Source organism: Telopea speciosissima, chromosome 2 (genome assembly GCF_018873765.1).
Source record: "Telopea speciosissima isolate NSW1024214 ecotype Mountain lineage chromosome 2, Tspe_v1, whole genome shotgun sequence".
NCBI lineage: Eukaryota > Viridiplantae > Streptophyta > Magnoliopsida > Proteales > Proteaceae > Telopea > Telopea speciosissima.
This window is the reverse complement of record NC_057917.1, coordinates 53,019,237-53,036,499: the sequence shown is the minus strand read 5'-3', so window position 1 is coordinate 53,036,499 and position 17,263 is coordinate 53,019,237. Positions and strand designations below refer to the sequence as shown.

General features: G+C 42.7%; 2 protein-coding genes across 2 annotated transcripts; one reads left to right on the top strand and one right to left on the bottom strand.

Moving 5' to 3' along the window:
• Window positions 1-4,636: 4,636 nt before the first annotated feature.
• LOC122650852 lies at window positions 4,637-6,028 on the bottom strand. The gene is made up of 2 exons (XM_043844225.1): window positions 4,999-6,028; window positions 4,637-4,902 (listed from the first exon to the last, which is right to left on the bottom strand). Exons 1-2 carry the CDS (start codon window positions 6,026-6,028, stop codon window positions 4,637-4,639), a joined length of 1,296 nt encoding a protein of 431 aa, XP_043700160.1.
• A 3,102-nt stretch (window positions 6,029-9,130) lies between these two features.
• LOC122650851 (glycosyltransferase BC10-like) lies at window positions 9,131-12,162 on the top strand. Its single transcript, XM_043844224.1, has 2 exons — window positions 9,131-9,751; window positions 11,439-12,162. The coding sequence occupies exons 1-2, from the start codon at window positions 9,131-9,133 to the stop codon at window positions 12,081-12,083; spliced, it is 1,266 nt and encodes a 421-aa protein (XP_043700159.1). The 3' UTR covers window positions 12,084-12,162.
• The last annotated feature ends 5,101 nt before the right edge of the window (window positions 12,163-17,263 follow it).

The window sequence follows — 17,263 nt, the reverse complement described above, 5'->3', positions numbered from 1 at the left end:
GAGGCGGCCAAGGGCCACGAGGATGCGGTCAAGTCTTTTACCAAGAGCATCGAGGAGCTGGAGGAACAGCTGATATTTTCTTCCCCTTGAGGCTAGGGTGAAGTTGCCCAGTATATCCATCCCCCACATGGCGAAGGGGATTGGACTAAGTATGGAAGTTAGTTTTGTAGCGGGTTGTCGTGGTACATCCGTGAACTTTTGGCACGGCTCGCATCTTCTTACGTACTGAATCGCCTCCTTTTGCATGTTGGGCCAGTAGAGCCCTACTCTCAGTATTTTGTCCGCCAGATGCCTTCCCCCCATATGATTGCCACATATGCCTTGATGCACTTCGGCCAAGGCGTTCAGAGCATTTGTGGGGGTCAAACATTTCAGCAACGGACCCGAAACTGACCTTTTGTACAGCTCGTTCTCTATCATCATGTACTGTGCTGCTCAACCTCGAACCTTACGGGCTTCGACTTTGTCTTCTAGTAAGACGTCATCTCGTAAGTACACGATAATTGGGTCCATCCAGCTGGGCTCGATCTCGGCCTGCATGACCTCTCAAACTATGTGGGCGGGTGCATCGAGCTACTCAATATATACTGAGCCATCGAGCTGGGCTAACTTTTTCTTGGATAGTCGAGAGAGCGCATCTGCTTTCTCGTTCTCGCTGCATGGCACCCTATATATCTTGAACGTCTCGAATAAGCCTACTAACTTCTTGGCTTCTTTAACATATGCTGCCATTCGATCGTCCTTGGCCTCATAGTCTCCGCTGACCTGATTCACGATCAGTTATTAGTCAGCCCGTACGGTCAGCCTTTTGACTTGTATGGCCCTGGTAGTCCTCAGTCCTGCAATCAATGCTTCGTACTCGGCCTCATTATTCGAGGCAGGGAAGCTCGGCCATAGTGCGAACTGTATCTTGAAGCCTTCTGGGCTTGTTAGGATGAAGCCAGCTCCCCTGACCTCTGCGTTGCTTGACCCATCTACAAACATAGTCCAGGACGACTCCGGGCTAGGCTCTGCTTCTGTCATGTCCTCCCGTTCTTGCTCGTTCTCATTCTGCGTGCATTCAACCACAAAGTCTGCTAGGGCTTGTCCCTTGATAGCTATTCTGGGCTTATACTTGATCTGATATTCGCTCAGCTCCACTGCCCAGGCCGTTAATCTCCCAGATATATCAGGCTTATGGAGTACCTTTTTTAAGGGTTGGTCAGTCATGTCCGCTATTAGATAGGCTTGGAAGTACGGCTTTAGCTTTTGGGCTACTTTCACCAGTGCGAATGCTAGCTTCTCGATCTTGGGGTAGCGAGTTTCTACATCTAGTAGGACGTGGCTGACATAGTATACGGGTTTTTGAACTTCGTCTTCCTCTCTCACCTGGGTAGCGCTTACGGCTACTGGTGACGTCGCCAGGTATAGGAGCAGTTCTTTTTCCGATACTGGACGTGTCAGGAGCGACGGGTTGGTGAGGTAAGCTTTGAGGTCTTCGAAAGCTTTTTGACATTCTTCTGTCCACGCGAAGCCCTTCACATCCTTCAGGTTCTTCAAGGTTTTGAAGAAAGGTAGGCATTTATCTCCCGAGCGAGACACGAATCATGCTAGTGCCGCGATCCTTCCGTTCAACCTTTGTACCTCACGAACCGTCCTGGGTGGGCTCATCTCCTGTATAGCCTTGATCTTCACTGGGTTGGCCTCGATTCCTCTTTGGGACACCATGTAACCCAGGAATTTACCCGAGTTGACCCCGAAGGTGCACTTGGTCGGATTTAACTTCATCTGATGAGCACGCAATACTTGGAATGCCTCATCCAGATCGGCCAGGTGATCCCGGGCTTTGATGCTCTTTACTAGCATATCATCCATGTATACCTCCGTGTTTCTGCCTATCTGGGCCTTGAAGATCTTATTCACCATTCTTTGGTAACTCGCTCCTGTGTTCTTTAGCTTGAACGACATCACCAGGTAGCAGAAGTTCTCTTGGTCAGTCCGAAATGCTATGTACAACTCGTCTCCTTCCTTCATCAGGATCTGGTTGTACCCGGAATATGCATCCATAAAGCTCAGCCTCTCGTGTCTCGTCGTTGCATCTATCAACAAATCGATCCTTGGCAATGGATATTCATCTTTGGGGCACGCCTTATTGAGGTCAGTGCAGTCCACGCACATCCTCCATTTCCCATTTGGCTTGGGAACCATTACCACATTTACGAGCCAGGTGGGAAATTGTTCTTCTCTAATAAAGCCGAATGCCTTCAATTTCTCAATTTCTCTTTTCATCGCGGCCTGTCGTTCTGGCGCGAACATCCTCCTTTTCTGCTGCACTGGCTTCTTGTTGGGATCCACGTGCAGAGCGTGCTCGGTAATATGACGGGGTATGCCTGGCATGTCAGTTGCTGACCAGGCACACGTCCTTATTCTTCTGTAGGAATGTGGTGAGCTCCCTCGCTTCTTCTTTACTTAGTGAGGACCCGATTTTCACAGTCCTTATAGGGTTCTATTCATCCAACGAGACCTCCACGAGCTCCTTGTTTGAGTTAAAATAATACCGCAAGCGTACGGGTCAATCGTAGCTACGGGTCGAACACGAGGAGATATACGCCACTCTATTTAATTAACTTAAAAGTAATGCAAAGTGGACCAAATTAAAATGTTAAATTAAACTAATTAAACTAATGAAAATTAATGCATCCTAACTCATAAGCATCTAACAAAATTAAGGGATTAAATTGGCGTCCTAACGCATGAGCATCTAACCTATACGCATGAGCATCTAACCTATCAAACTAAAGCGAATTGAAAGGAATAATAAAAACGCAGCCACACTTCATAATCACATAAAAAGAAATAAGGGAATAAAAGTGCATCCACATACCACAACCATATAAAAAAAATAAAAGAAATAGAGGGAGAAGAAGAAGAAGATAGAGAGAGATAAAGGAAAGGGAGAATGAGATTAAGGGTTTAGAGAATGAGATACCTTGATGTGCTTGAATACTTGAATAAACTCACCATGGCTTCCTCTTCTAAATCTCCATGTCTTGTCATCAACATAGGAACTTAGACTAGGAAGCTTTAAACTAAAACTATTACAACCATTAAACTAGACTTATGAAATCAAAACTAAGAACTTGAAATCAAAACTAAGAACTTAAGCCAAAAATAGGAAAAGAAGAGAAAATTTCACTAAGTGAATGAAATAAAAATTACACTAAAAAACTGAATTAAAATTGAACTAGAAACTAACTAAAAACTGAACTAAAACTACTAACTTTTACAACCCAGAGGGTAAGGGGTATTTATAAGAGGAAGAGAGGAGAAGAGAGAAGAGGGAAGTGTAGGAGAAATATTCCCTAAGAAAAGAGAATATTCTCTTCTCCTTCCTCTTTTACAATGCCTTGAATCCTAAGAAAAAAGAAAAAAATAGAAAGAAGAAGAAGAGAATATTGTTTACATAGACCTTCTATTTCTAAAAGTAAACTTCCAATTCTAACAAGTCTTCCTTTTCTTTGTAGATATCTTCTCCAAGCAATAAAATCAAAACATCTTTGATTTTTCAACTTTCCATAGGTGAGAGAATATCTTTCAAAATAAATCTATCCCAAGTAGAATTTCAGAAGTGCCCTTGAAAAGTTGGAGGAGAGAGAGAGTAAGGGTGATGACTAGGATTCCTTCAAGAATAAATAAAATATCCATTCTGTCCTTCAGGAAACGTGGAGCATGGGGTGCTTATATAGGCCTCACCATTGTGTTCCTTGCGAAGAATCACCCAAAATAGACCCAAATTTCGTCCAATTTGGAGTTCGGGAGCCCAAGATATCTCAAGTTGAAGTTGGACTGTCCAGAGCCCTCCAAATGGAATCTTTCGGGTACAAGAAATATAACTTCTAATAATTGCGTTAAGGCCCCTGCAATCTGAACTTTCGTTTCACTTTATCCCCAGCCGACTGTCAATAATTACAAATAAACCCCTATAGACCATTTTCGTGCCGTTACGAAACATCCGTAACTTCTTCGTTTCAACTCGGAATCATGTGTCGTTTGAACCGTTACGAAGCTGACTCGATGGGCTACACATCCAAGCCATTAACACCTTTAAACAGCTTAAAAACATTTCCTTAGCATCATCTCCTCCATTTTCACAAGAAATCACCTACAACCTGAAAAGCACAAGAAAGCACCGAGTAACTCTGTCCAATGTGATAAAATGTATGCTTTATGCCCTAAGATGTCACACATAAATGTGCTCATCACTCCTCTACTGGCTCACCCCTCTAATAGCGCTTATCATCTTCGCGGTTATCCATGACCTCCACCTGATAGGCCGTTCCTCTACAGTTGCCCTTGATGCCTTTCAAGAATGCAACGTGGCACTCCTGGGCTTTCTTTTGCTCCGTTTGGCATTCTCCCACTCCGTCAGCGGTAGAAAACTTGACTTTCAGGTGTTTGGTGGAAACTACTGCGCCCAGCTCATTCAAGCTTGGTCTGCCCAGGATGGCATTGTAGGCGGTGGCTACTCGAACGACCATGAAATTGACTTTTATGGTCTTTTGGCATGGTGTTGTTCCCACCGTCAGTAAGAGCTCTACTGACCCCTCGATCGGGGCAAGTGCTCCTAAAAATCCGTATAAGGGTGCTGACTCGGGCTTCAAAGTGCCCGGCTCAAACCCAAACTACAAGTATGCATCGTAGGATGCATGTCTACAGATGCCCCCGTATCCACCAGTATCCTGTGGACTGGTCTATTGGCTATAACTGCCTGAACCACGACAACATCGTCGTGTGGCCAGCTCAGCCCCTCCATGTCCTTGTCTGAGAATGTGATGACGGACTCAGTGCACGCTTTCTTCTCAGGGACTTCAGCCACAGCCATGAACCTCGCCTTTGCCTTGGCTCTGCGGGCTGACTCCCATCCTGGACCCCCCAGGATGGTGAGAATGGCTGGTGCAATGGACGTATTGGCCTCGTCCAGATCTCTACGTACCTCCCGCGAATCGTCTCATCGATTACCTTGGCGATCTCGATCATCTCCTCTACAAGCTCTGTCGTCCCTTCCACGATTATTTCTCGTGGCTTCCCAACCTCGGGTGTTATCCTTTACATCGCCTTTGACATACCGTCTTAAGTGGCCCTTTTGGATCACATCTTCAATCTCTCTCTTCAATTGCCTGCAGTTCTTAGTGTCATGGCCCACGTCTTTGTGGAACTCGCAGAACTTATTCTTGTTTCTGTCCTCCGGTCTGGAGAACATTGGCCAGGGCCACTGCAGCAGTCCCCGATCATAGACTTCCATTAGGATTTTGGTCCTGGTGGTGTTGAGCGGGGTGTAGTCAGGACTTTGGTCTCTGTCTGACCTTGCTCTCTTGGTGTCCTTACTCTTCTCATTGTTTTCACTTGCCCTCTTTTTCTCAAGGACTTTGCCATCCATTGCTTTTCTTGCCTTCATGATATCGAACATGTCGGCAAATTGGTAACAACGGTCCAATAGCTGCGGCATGGTCGCCACTGGGTCCAACGCGAGTGATTTCACCAGGTCGTGGTTGGTGACCCCATTGTGCAAGGCGTTGAAGGCCATTGCATCATCCAGGTCCTTGATCTCCAAGCTCTCCACGTTGAAGCGGGTGATATAATCTCTGATGGACTCATCAGAGTGCTGCTTCACAGCCAACAAGTTGGCTGCAGTCTTCTTCTGCTTTACACTGCTCTGGAAGTGGCTGACAAAGGCCTTGGCCAACTCTGTGAAGCTTCGGATTGAGTTAGGCTTCAATTTGGCGGACCACAACGCCACGGGCCCCTTGAGAGAGGTGGGGAAAGATCGACAGGATACTACATCGGACCCACCATAGACTATCATCATGGCATTGAAGTAACTGATGTGGTCGTTGGGATCGCCCTTCCCATCATAACCCTCGAATGTAGGGGGTTTAAAACCCTTGGGAAGCTCTGCTCTCATGAGCTCCCTTGTAAAGGGATGTTGGCCTGGCCTGAAGCTTTCTTCTGGGGCTGTTCCCCTCTCCAGGGCTGTAATTTTTGTGTTCATCTCTCTGAGCTTACGGTCAAGCTCGCTTTCTTCGACCTGGTTGTTGATGACATTCGTGCGTGTACGACGTGCATTCAACTCGTCCCTGAGATCTGAACGGGGTAGCCTTGGTGGGTCTACTCGATCAATGCGTATGTCTGAGGCCCTAGAATGAGTCCTTTCAGACCGGTTGTGAGTTCTCTGGCCGGTGGAAATTGATTAATCCTCCACGCGAGGGGGCCTGCTCCGGGTAGGCAGGTTCCTCGTACGCACTGTTCCTAGAGGAGGTAGCTCTCGCCTGGATGGGTGTGATGACCCCGCTCTACTTCCTGATGCTCGTACGGTGTCTCTCGCTGTCCTCGGATTCTCCCGGGCAGTTCTTGGGAGTACCAGAGGCAGCAACGGTGTAGGGGGTGGTATTGCTGCCGGTGGGAGGCCTGCGGCCACAACAGTGGCTGCCCTCAATGCTTGTACCTCACGGATTATATCCCTTAGGACCCCACTCTGGTTGAGAACTTGTAGTTGTAGGTCCTGGATTTGGCCGACATTGACAGGCGCTCTAGGATCTATCTCGGGGATAAATCCCTGGGGCATCGGTGGCAGAGGTGGTAAAGCCTGAATGCAGCAGCTAGACTAGCCCTGATCTGAGTCACCGTTTGGTCAGCCTCCAATGAGGCAGAGGGTTGGGTTCTTGCCACTTTCCCTGCCGCTGGTAGCTGGGGGTCGATAGATGTAGTTGCCGTCTGCCGTTGTTGGGTTTTCTTCCCTGCATTCCCGCCGCCGTGAGTGTTCTTCGTTGTCTAACGAGTCACCGAGTTTTCCACGGCTGGTGGGGCCTGAGTATTGGATGGAACGACATTGGGTTCTCCGGCCATGATCTCAAGTTCAGTCAAATAGAGAGTCTAAGGCTTTGAGAATTGTATCGTTCCCATAGAAGGCGCCAAACTGTTGCATCAGAAATCCTGCTGGAGCGAGTTCTTCCTGCAAGACAGAGATTAGCAGAGAATATCGGGCGTCGTCGATGATCTCACTCCGATGCTTAAGTTAGATCTCTGAGCAATAGTCCATTCAATGAGTGTTCAGATGGGTTAGGCGTGTGTTAGCTCCCGTATTTAAGGTGGTTGAGAGTTTGAGTTATGCTTGAATTGGAAAGTTGGAATTCCGGAGTGGAGTGAGACCGTTGGAGAGTGTAATTTGGAGATAATGTTTATCCGTTGCTTCCCACGCACCTGATTAGGCGTGACGTGGGCGAAAGTCTCGGACCCTGTTGGTCCATGATAGACTCATGGTGCCCTACGTAAGCCGTAGGGGTTATTCTCTTCTTTCTTAATGTTATTCCAAGATGACGAGTTACGCTCCCCCAGCGCAAGGCGAGGTGCATGTTCACGATTCGACGAGCTCGGGGCCCTGGCTTGGCTTGACGACCACAATAGCTCGTTCTTACAGAGCCAGTTTCCATATCCCAACACCGTCAATGGTTATTTACTTCCCAATTAAGTTGTATACATGCTTCTACACTAGCTTGGAGTTTTGGAGCCATTTTCTTTAAAAGGGAAAAAGAACTTTGAAAGACAGTGTGGGCGTAGCACTTAGACACAAAGGCATGTGCAATGACTGCCCCCACCTTCCATGAAAAGCAGAAACCCTATTCATATTGATGCTTTCCCTCATAGTCCCATTGGCCTTGGCACTAGCGTAGGAGCCATGTTGCTTTCTAAGGAACCCTCTCCCAAGAAAAGGGGCCAAGCTTTTGCTTCCAGGTTGCGTGGCCTATGCACCGGTGGTGCCTGAGCCAATGCAAGCACAAGCATGGGCATTCTTAAAGGGACAAGGGACAAATGGTTTTTCACAGGCCATGTGTCTGGCACGGGAATGGCAGCTATCTTTTTACCAAAAAGAGAAAAAAAAAATTAAAAAAAGAAAAATAACAATCAATAGTCGGCTATCAAAGATTCAACAGTGGGGGATTGGGGTTGCTTGTTTTCCACGCCGGTCTACGAAAGTATCAGTCATGAATGGTGAGTGGTGAGGTGTTTTAGGTTTGATTCATGGCTACCTATTTCTAAAATAAAAAGTAAAAGGAATGAGGGCCCATCATACCCACCACGGCCCACAAGCATACACGTAACCTAGCCAGCGACCTTCCTGGATCTGGACTCTAGGTTGGTAATATAGGTCGTTACATGATTGGACAAGACTTGTCGTGAAATTTAAAAATTTTTAAAGGTCAAACTCAAATGCTTCCATTCTTCAAACCGAACAGACAATACATCCCTTAATGGGTGAACGAACCTGGGCTTGGGCCTAGGGTAGTCCTACAAAGACCAGACTTTTTTTGTTTTTTGGTGCAAAAAAGACCAGACCCCACACGGTGCCCTGCCCTCAACTTTGAATAAGACTACCCTTTCTGTGTTTTAGGACACTTTATTACTTTGACCATAAGCACGTGGTTTAAGTTTTTGGTATTGGTACCTTTATTGGTCAGGTAAACTAACTGGACCAACCCATTTTACATTACCTAGATCCGAACCCGATTGGTTTCAGACTTCCTCTACACCTGCAATATTCTCTTTTTAAGCATTACACGGCAAGTAAGACTCCTTCAATAGTTCTTCAAACTAGGGGGAGTAAGTCGCTAAACGGTCATGTACCGTCACGCGTCACATATTTAAAGCGTGCGAATCTAGTATTATACGATAATTAGGATCATTAGCTGTAATTAATTTTTGTTTTCACTATTGCGTAACTGTGTTTCCCACCAGTTAGTATCTCAGGGAGTCAAAAAACCCATCTTCTAATCAGAGATTAATGCTTTAATAATGGAAAATTCCAATAATGGGGTTTCCAGTTCTTCTTCTTTACGACCGTGTCATTTGTCAACTCGCTGACGATAAGCTTCCGTTGTTCACGGACACACAGAAATTAAAGAGGAGGTGGAGATGCTGAAGGAAATGCTTCATTTCAATTCCCCTTTTTCTTGTGTTGCTTGATTGACGAATCAACTCATCAAGCCTCTCTAGAAACTTGAAAGTTTCTTTCTTCTTAATCACAATTCCTCTCTCTTTCTCCACCTGCAGTCCACCCATCTGTCTGTAATTGCTTGCTCCAAAGGGAAACAGAACAATGAAACAACAAGAACAGAGACCGTCAGTCTCCATAGCGAAGATCTTCAAAGACCAATTACGTATGGGTAGCCTCCTCTCTAATTTCCTCTTCCTTGGGTTTGGTGTTGCCCTCGGAATCATTGTTAGTTCCTTTCTCATGAATAATATGCCAATCAGTTCAGTAGCTACCCAATTCTCTGACTCTCCATTACCAACAACATTTCCGGTCACCAACATTTCTGAAGCTTCAATAAGCCCTCCGGCACCACCGGTAAGTATTCCACCACCGGCACCATCACCATCACTATTGCCATCCAGTGACGAGAATAGTACTACCAAAGAACTTTTTGGATTGAAGGACTTCTTGAAGGTACCTGATGATGCTATGCACAATATGACCGAGGAGGAATTGTTGTGGAGAGCATCGATGGTTCCTCGGATTGATGAGTTCCCTTACAAGCTCATCCCTAAGGTTGCTTTCATGTTCTTGACAAGAGGACCATTGCCATTTGCTCCTCTTTGGGAGAAATTCTTTAAAGGATTTGAAGGGCTCTACTCCATTTACGTGCACTCTGATCCATCCTTCAATGAGTCTGATCCTCAAGGTTCGGTGTTCTACGGTCGAAGGATTCCCAGTAAGGTTAGTTATAATTAAATTTCTTGAGTTCATCAATATTGAATCTTGATTTGTTCTCTAAAAAAATTACTGGACCACATGATCTTAGGAAGCAAAGTTTTAAATTTGATTATAAAACTAACTGAAAGTGAAATACTAACAAATTAAAGATGAGTGAGAAGAATTATTTATAACAGGAAACTTTTCCTTATAACAAATAGAGATAGATTGTAATTAATGAAAAGGAAACATTTGGAGGCTTATGAGCTGAGCCACCATTTTTTGGCTCTGGTGCTCATTACTTTTAGTTGTTCTGTTTGGTAGATGTTTCTTAACATTGCAGGCAGCACTAGTGCCTTATGAGCCAGACCACCATTTTATTGGAAGGTTCACAAAAGAACAGTTTTTTGTGAAAAAACAAAAAAAAAAACAGAATCATACTAGTAGGGCCTGTTTGTTTGAAAAAATTTAGGAAGAGGGTTCTCTCTGCAAGCAGCATAGGGGGAGCACGAATGAGGTGTGTCAAAACAGTATTGCATATAGGAAGTTAATGAAATCATTTCATGTGAGGAGGTGAGAGATAGACACAAAAGTATTAGTGATACCATGCCACTCAGAGAACCTTTTCCCAAAAATTAAATACGTAACAGGTAAGAGCTCAACCTTATTGAAAAACTCCTTCAAGCATCAAAAGTAACAAAACTTAAGCAATAAAGGTGATGTTTGGAATGCAATGCAATAAAAAGCAGGAAAAAAAAGGAAAATTTATGAAAAGAAAGAGAGAAAAAGATACATAAACTAATCATTATTGTTTCATTACTTTTGTCTTATTATATATAAAATAAGCGGACCTAGTGCACGAGGCTCACGCCATTGTGGGGTCTGGGGAGGGTCATAACTAATGTATGTGTATTTATATTCCTTACATTTTAAACATAGCCTAAGTCATGAAGAATGAAGTATTTTGGTTCTTAATATTCACATTCTGGTCTAACATGGTAAATTGACGGAGTTGGAATAAGCTGTAAACTTCATGCCATAAAATCATTTTCAAATATAATGAAATGATTGGGAAAACTCATCTGAGCAAGACGTTTTGATAACCTTTTCAAAAAACCCATCCTCATTATGCAATATGGATGATGATGTGGAAATTTGACCATTCGATAAATGACACATGGCCTGGATTAACCATGTGTGTTATTTTTTCATACGCTAATTCAATCAAATACATTTCCATATATTGGAATGCATCCTCATGTATATTCATGTATGCCTAAACCAACCTCTATTATGCATTCTCTCATAGTCTTGAATTTCAAAACCTAATTTTGTATTTATCCTAGACTTTCAAGTTTTTTGCCCCAGGCATTACCAGGCAAATTTAGCTTCTCTTTCCTTTTGTCTTCATCCAAGAGGAAAAGGCAAAAGGGACAAGAGATGAACTTTCAAAACATCTTCCAAGACTGCATTTTGGTGGATTCTAAAATTTTGAACTTAGAAATCAAAATGTTTCCCAGTCAACTAGGGCAACTAATTTAACAAATGCTTCAAAATGATTTGTTTGACTACTTAAAGAGTTTCTTCTTTCTGTACATCACAAGATCGATGTTTGCCATCTCTACTGATAATGATTGTCCATTAAACATTTAAAGTGATAATTAAGAAATAAATTAACCTAATTAATTACAAACGTCATCTTCTGGTGCAGGAAGTACAATGGGGAGAATTTAGCTTGATCGAAGGAGAAAGAAGACTACTAGCAAATGCTCTACTAGACTTTTCCAACCAAAGATTCGTTCTCTTATCAGAATCATGCATTCCTATCTTCAACTTCACAACCATCTACTCTTACCTCACTAATTCTACAGAAACTTTTGTAGAAGTTTACGATGACCCAAGCCCTGTAGGGCGTGGGCGTTACAATCCTCAAATGAGCCCAGTTATTGAACTCGAACAATGGCGAAAAGGGTCACAATGGTTCGAGATGGATCGACAGATGGCAATCGAGATAATCTCTGATCGTATCTTTTATCCTGTTTATGAGAAATTTTGCAATGGTCCTTGTTATGCAGATGAACACTATATTCCTACTGTTGTGAATCTCTTGTTTCCAAAGACGAATTCAAACAGAACTTTGACATGGGTTGATTGGTCAAAAGGAGGACCACACCCTTTCATGTTTATGAGAACGGATGTGACTTTTGAGTTATTAGAGACTTTAAGGAGTGGGAGCAACTGTGAGTACAATGGCAATACCACCACTACCTGTCATTTGTTTGCAAGAAAATTCCATCCTAACACTTTGGATAGGTTGTTAAGGTTTGCTCCCAAGGTTTTGGGTTTCCATCAATAACTAGGAATGGTGTACATAAAATTTATTTTTTGATCATTTATTTATTTGTAGGTTCTGTAATACATTTTAGTTACAGGCTCTGTTTGGTTGTACGGAAAATAAAAGGAAGAGAGGTGAAATCAAATTTAAACCAAAAAAAAAAAAAAATGAAATTTTTTTTTTTTTTTTTTTGTAATTATTACTTTACATGATTGATTAGCTCTAACTCCAAAATATTTTGATTTGATTATAATGTTATTATTAAAAAAATTGGGTTCATTTGTTGGTTACAAACAAAATTTGTAACCGTACTTCAGTTGCCCCCATGGAATATATAACTTCTATTCACTTGGATGGAAGCTAGGACAAATCCTGACTTCCCATGTTGCTGCTCAAAATCCATCAACTACAACTACACCACGGTTGATTCTTCCTGAACCTCACCCTTTGATAGATACACATGAACCTTGTTTTAGATTAGGTAGTTGTAGGTTCACGCTTCAAAGAGATCAAATCAGCCTGGGTTTTAAGCTGAGCAGGAACTATAATATGCCTCAAATTGAATTGAATGGTAATTAGATAGAATCTTTGCTTATAGTGATAATAGCTTGTTTATGGTATTTGATTTTATGAATATGTTGATTTAGCGGTTTGGAAAATGGCCTATCAAGAGCATGAGGAGATCTATCGAGATTTTGGAGTGTCGGATTGGAATACGGATGACATTTTTCATCCGCTTATATTTTCAGAACTATCCCCCAATTCATATCCAACTATCTGAAGCGTCGATAGTAATTGTTGTGTCTAGCATAATGTTAAGCTTAGGAATCAAAAACCTATACTTGACGGTGATCTTATTGATGGATCTATTGTCGATGCACATGTGGCACATTCCATCTTTCTTTGGAGTAAGTAGTGCTAGTAAAACACATTGACTCATGCCCTTTACAATGAATCCTTAGATAGCAATTCGTCCACTTGTCTCTTGAGCTCAACATGCTCAGTTGGACTGAGATGATAAATAGGTAGGTTGGCAAGACTGATCTTGGCACTAAATCAATGGCATGTTGTATGTCTCTCATCAGTGGTAGCTAGCTCGTTGGGTAAGTCATTTGATACTAAGTCTGCAAAATTTGAAAGTTAACACCTTATAGGTTTGGGAGAGTTAGCTAGTTTCAATTGTAGACACAACTTCTTTACTAACTAATGCTAATAGTAAGCTTACTTCTACATTGGTTGCTAAGAACTCTTGATGAGGTAATTAAGGCTAGTAGCCTTTGTTTCGTACGTTGCTCCTTGCTTGTACTTGCACCTTCTTGCCCTGTCTTGCCATACATATATTCTTTTGATGGTGTTTCATGACTACAACTTCAAAATCTATATATTGTCGTTTGGATTGTGCAGCTCTAAGATTTAATTTCATCATTGGTATGTTGAGTGGATTAACAACACTAAAGATTTACAAAAATATTGTTTTTAGTGCCTACCACCAACATGTTGTCGTAATCCAAGGCCGTCCAAGTAGATCATCGGTCAACACCATAGTTATGATGTCACACCATACGTCTTTCTCATAACTTGAAATCTTCAAAGGCATAGAACATCGTTGGTTAACCTCCAAAGTGTCATCGTTGAGGAGTGATACCTTGTATGGTTGTGGATATGGTTCTGGCTTCAGCTTCTCTTCAGTAATGAAGGCTTGTGACACCATGTTGACGTTACTACCGCTGTCCAATAAGACTTGTACGTTCCACTAGTCATCAATGTGCATGTAATGCAATGGTGTCACCAATCTTCACCTTTAGCTTCAGCGAACAAAATCTGATTAATGATTTTAACCTCATAGATATCATCATCATTATCATCATTTAAGGTAGCATTGTAATCCTCTCCCTCGAGGCCAGGTAGCATTAACTGACCAATAATCATCCACTTGAGGTTCATAGATTAGCAACTCGGAGTTGGATTCAATGATTGAATTTGATTTACCCCATTGTGGAAAAATTTTGCATAGTGACCGAACCCATTACAATCAATAATAACATTTTGTGGCACCTATATTAATCATAGGAGCCTCACCTTATCCATTGTAGCTTGTGCAACTCGGGTAGGTGCATGTACCACTTGGTTTATTTGTTTTGAAGTTCTTCATGACATCTCTGGATTATGGATTAAAACATCGAGAAGCCAATTTGAGTAAATCCTCTGCTTTAAGTGCCTTCTCAAAACAATCGTTCAAATTGAGGATATAGATCACGCTCATCTTGTCACGGATATCAGGTCGTAATCACAATTTGAAACGAGATAAGAGTTGGTTATCTTCTTCATCAACACCTATACGTGAGAGAAGATCTTCAAACTAGTCTGTGTACTCCTCCACTGACATAGACCCTTAACGAAGGGTATTGAGTCGTTGGTCATAAAGCCTTCGTCGAAAGGTTGATTTGTGATAGATGTCTTTGAGGGCAATCAAATGATTGATGTCCTTAAGGTTGAAGGGTAATAAATTTTGGACCATGAATTGACTATAGAGTTGATTCTATACATTTCTACTCACCACATAAGGTTCGTTTTGAAAAGGACAATCCAACATGATACATGGAAGGAAGTGTTCTTTGTAAAGACATGTACCACCATGATTCTTAGGTTGAAGTTTTCATCTCAAATGTTAAGTACGCTTACAATGTTAATGTTTACTATGAACATACATTATATTAAGAACTTATATCAATTACTTGGCATATGACAATATAGGTCAAGTGGGATAATGTAAGATATGGCATACATTGCCACATCAACATTAGGTGTGGGAGTAGTTGATCGAGTAGTTTTTACCACCACCCGATAACCACAAATATGGAAGGTAGTTAGTTATCTAGAGGGTACTTAAAGTCTCCCCAGGTCCCTGGTTTCAGTATGCAGTACACATAACTCACCATCACAGAGTATGGTATGAGGGAATACAGAGAAACCAGAAGAAATTGGGGATCGATGTCGTCGTTCGCCAGAAAATCTTTATTCATAGTTGGATAGAGCACTGAACTTCTTGGTCTTATGGAGGTAAGCTCAACACCTCTTCTTTAGATTAATCAGCCTTTTTCCTACAATTGAATCTTGCACATTAGGATTTAATTATTCGTTAAATCTCACTTTTTGCATCTAATCATTCAATTCATCCATTGTTGTAACCCATTCTTTCTACCACTAGTACACATTTTTTTCTCTCCCTCTCTTTTCTGTAACCCAACGACACTCATTGCCCTCTCTCTCTCCCCTCCTCTCCCCCTCGTCGCCAACAAATTCTTTCGTTGGCAAATGCGGGTACTAATCCATTGAACTTTTTGCCAATGAATGTGGGCTCTTCTCTGAAGAACTTCTTAGAGGTAAATCTGAGGTTTAGTAAGGGGGGGAGGGTGGTCGTCCTAAACGAGTAAGGTCGGATTTTTTCTCCTACGCCCTGAAGAACTTCATAGAGGTGAATGTGGGTACTAAATGCTTGACTGAATATCGCTTATCCAAAGAATTTCTTTCAAGTGAGGAATTCATGTTTTTATTAACCTCTCTATAGATGCTAGAGGTGACAAAGCGAATGGATGTAGTGGAGTGGTGGCAATTGCGCCACCGATTGTAGTGATTTCGATGATTTCGACTTCAAGCCTCTTGAGCTTTAGCTCACCGAGAGAGGAGAGGGAGCCGGAGTGTTAGACAATTAAGGACTAGGAGAGGCAAAATCTGAAGAAGGGTAAAATAGATTACTTGAATTTGAGCTCATATTTTTATAATTCTCTATAAATACAGCTCTTGAGCTTGATCCAGTAACAATTGTGCTCCCCTTACTATCAACCAAACCTCTTGATGAGTAAAATTCCTCACCAAAAGAGGAATACCAGAATCCACCTAGTTGCCAACCCGAAGCAAGTTCCTTCTTAGAAAGAATGGGCCGGACTTGATTTGCCCATACTATCGTACTCAGGTTTACAAACCAAGAATCAGGATCTGATAGGTCTCGACCGATGGCCTGAATCGGTTGAAATCAACTAAAATTAGTGGTGAAACAGGGTCGGGTTGGGCCGGATTTTGTAAAACCCTAGCCCAACCCTGAGTCTTCTTAGCTCAACCCAAACCCAATCTGGCCCAAGGTCGGGTTGAAATATCTCAGCCCAGGCCCAATCTTGTCTGGCTCAGCTCAACCCAACTCAGCCATGATTGACCTTGATTTTTGCTATGGCCTGGTTGGCCCTGATTGACCAGTCTCATGTGATTGGGTATTGATTTGTTTCACACACACACACACACACACACACAAAACTGCTGCCCTATAGAGAGATCTTATGACGGTTGTTTATCACTGCCACTAGACAAACAATGTTTTGTATTGTTTTTCTATGTGGCTAGTTGTTTGGGAAAGTAAGCGGGTAAGCATCGAAGATACCTCACCGTCGGCACCGCCAGTATCGCCACTTGTAATCCATTCAATTCTCCAACGATATCAACCCAAATGAACAGAATCAAGTTCTGATCTTTCAAATTTTGAAATAAAAAAGAGGAATCCTCCCTTCAATTTTAACTTTTCTGTTGTTCTTCAAGTGAGAACGGTCTATGGAAAACCTAGGGTTTCTCTTGGCAGCGCAAGAACCACTTGCAGCGGTCATCGCATGACCTTCGGCTCACAATGTAGCCTTTTTGCCCCTGTGGCGTGATCTTTCTCCACCAATGTGGCGTGCAGTCCTCCGCCCCAGTGGCATGTTTCCTCTACCTTTTTTTTCCCCCTTTTCTTTCCCTTTCTCTTCCCTTTCCTCTTCTTCTCCTTCTCTTCCACTCGCCTCATTTCAGAGCTATACAGCTCTTGGTTCTAATGTCGAACCTTGGGAGTTTTGACTTGATGAGAGGAGCTGGAGATTTCACATGCAGGGGGAACGAAAAAGTCTCCATTGTTGTTGTGAAATGGCACCCCCTCCTATAGGAAAAGTTCCCATTGATGTTGCTATTCCTTTGGATTCTATTTCTCTTTTTCTTTTTTTGTGTGTTTGCAGGTGATGCCGCCTCAGATGCTGGTGGCACCGAGGTTGTCGTTGGCTCCAAAGCTCCAGCCGCTGTTCACTCTTCACCATCCCTCTCCTATCAACAGGACAAAACTCCACTCATCGATCCCGCAAATCTTTGTAAATCTGTTCGAAAGTAGGCTATGGCAATGATTCTGG

What these genes read in the sequence shown, in the direction of transcription:
- LOC122650852 (XM_043844225.1), bottom strand. Translation starts at nt 6,028, where the DNA reads ATGAACACAAAAATTACAGCCCTGGAGAGGGGAACAGCCCCAGAAGAA. An exon ending in AGATGATCGAGATCGCCAAG is followed by an intron (nt 4,903 to 4,998) that starts GTAATCGATGAG and finishes TGGGGGGTCCAG; the next exon opens with GATGGGAGTCAGCCCGCAGA.
- LOC122650851 (XM_043844224.1), top strand. Translation starts at nt 9,131, where the DNA reads ATGAAACAACAAGAACAGAGACCGTCAGTCTCCATAGCGAAGATCTTC. An exon ending in GTCGAAGGATTCCCAGTAAG is followed by an intron (nt 9,752 to 11,438) that starts GTTAGTTATAAT and finishes CTTCTGGTGCAG; the next exon opens with GAAGTACAATGGGGAGAATT.